General features: G+C 62.4%; 1 protein-coding gene across 1 annotated transcript in view; it reads right to left on the minus strand.

Moving 5' to 3' along the window:
- Nucleotides 1-246, minus strand: part of TMEM115 (transmembrane protein 115) — a gene marked incomplete at both ends in the record, with an annotated part of 530 nt that extends 284 nt beyond the window's left edge. The window contains one exon of the mRNA XM_009701830.1: nucleotides 20-246. Within this exon, the coding sequence (XP_009700132.1) occupies nucleotides 20-246 (227 nt within the window). The remainder of the gene's footprint in view (nucleotides 1-19) is intronic.
- Nucleotides 247-250: the final 4 nt, after the last annotated feature.

A 250-nucleotide genomic window follows, 5' to 3' on the forward strand; every position in this document is an offset into this window, starting at 1 on the left:
CAGAGGGGTGAGGGGGAGCCGCAGCAGAGCCAGGAAAAGGAGCAGAAGCATGGGAACAGCCTTCATTCTGATTTGGGGCACCTTCAGGACAGTGCTGTCCCCCATTGTCTGCTTGAGGGCCACCAAAACTCCTCCGAGGAAGCCCAGCCCACCGTGGATGCGGACGGTGAACAGGTAGGCGAGGTGGAAGGAGGCCACGTAGGTGAGGAAGTAGGCGAGGGCCCCCAGGAGCCCCACCGAGACGTTCACC

The sequence above is a fragment of the Cariama cristata genome, unplaced genomic scaffold (genome assembly GCF_000690535.1).
Source record: "Cariama cristata isolate BGI_N322 unplaced genomic scaffold, ASM69053v1 scaffold40286, whole genome shotgun sequence".
Lineage (NCBI taxonomy): Eukaryota > Metazoa > Chordata > Aves > Cariamiformes > Cariamidae > Cariama > Cariama cristata.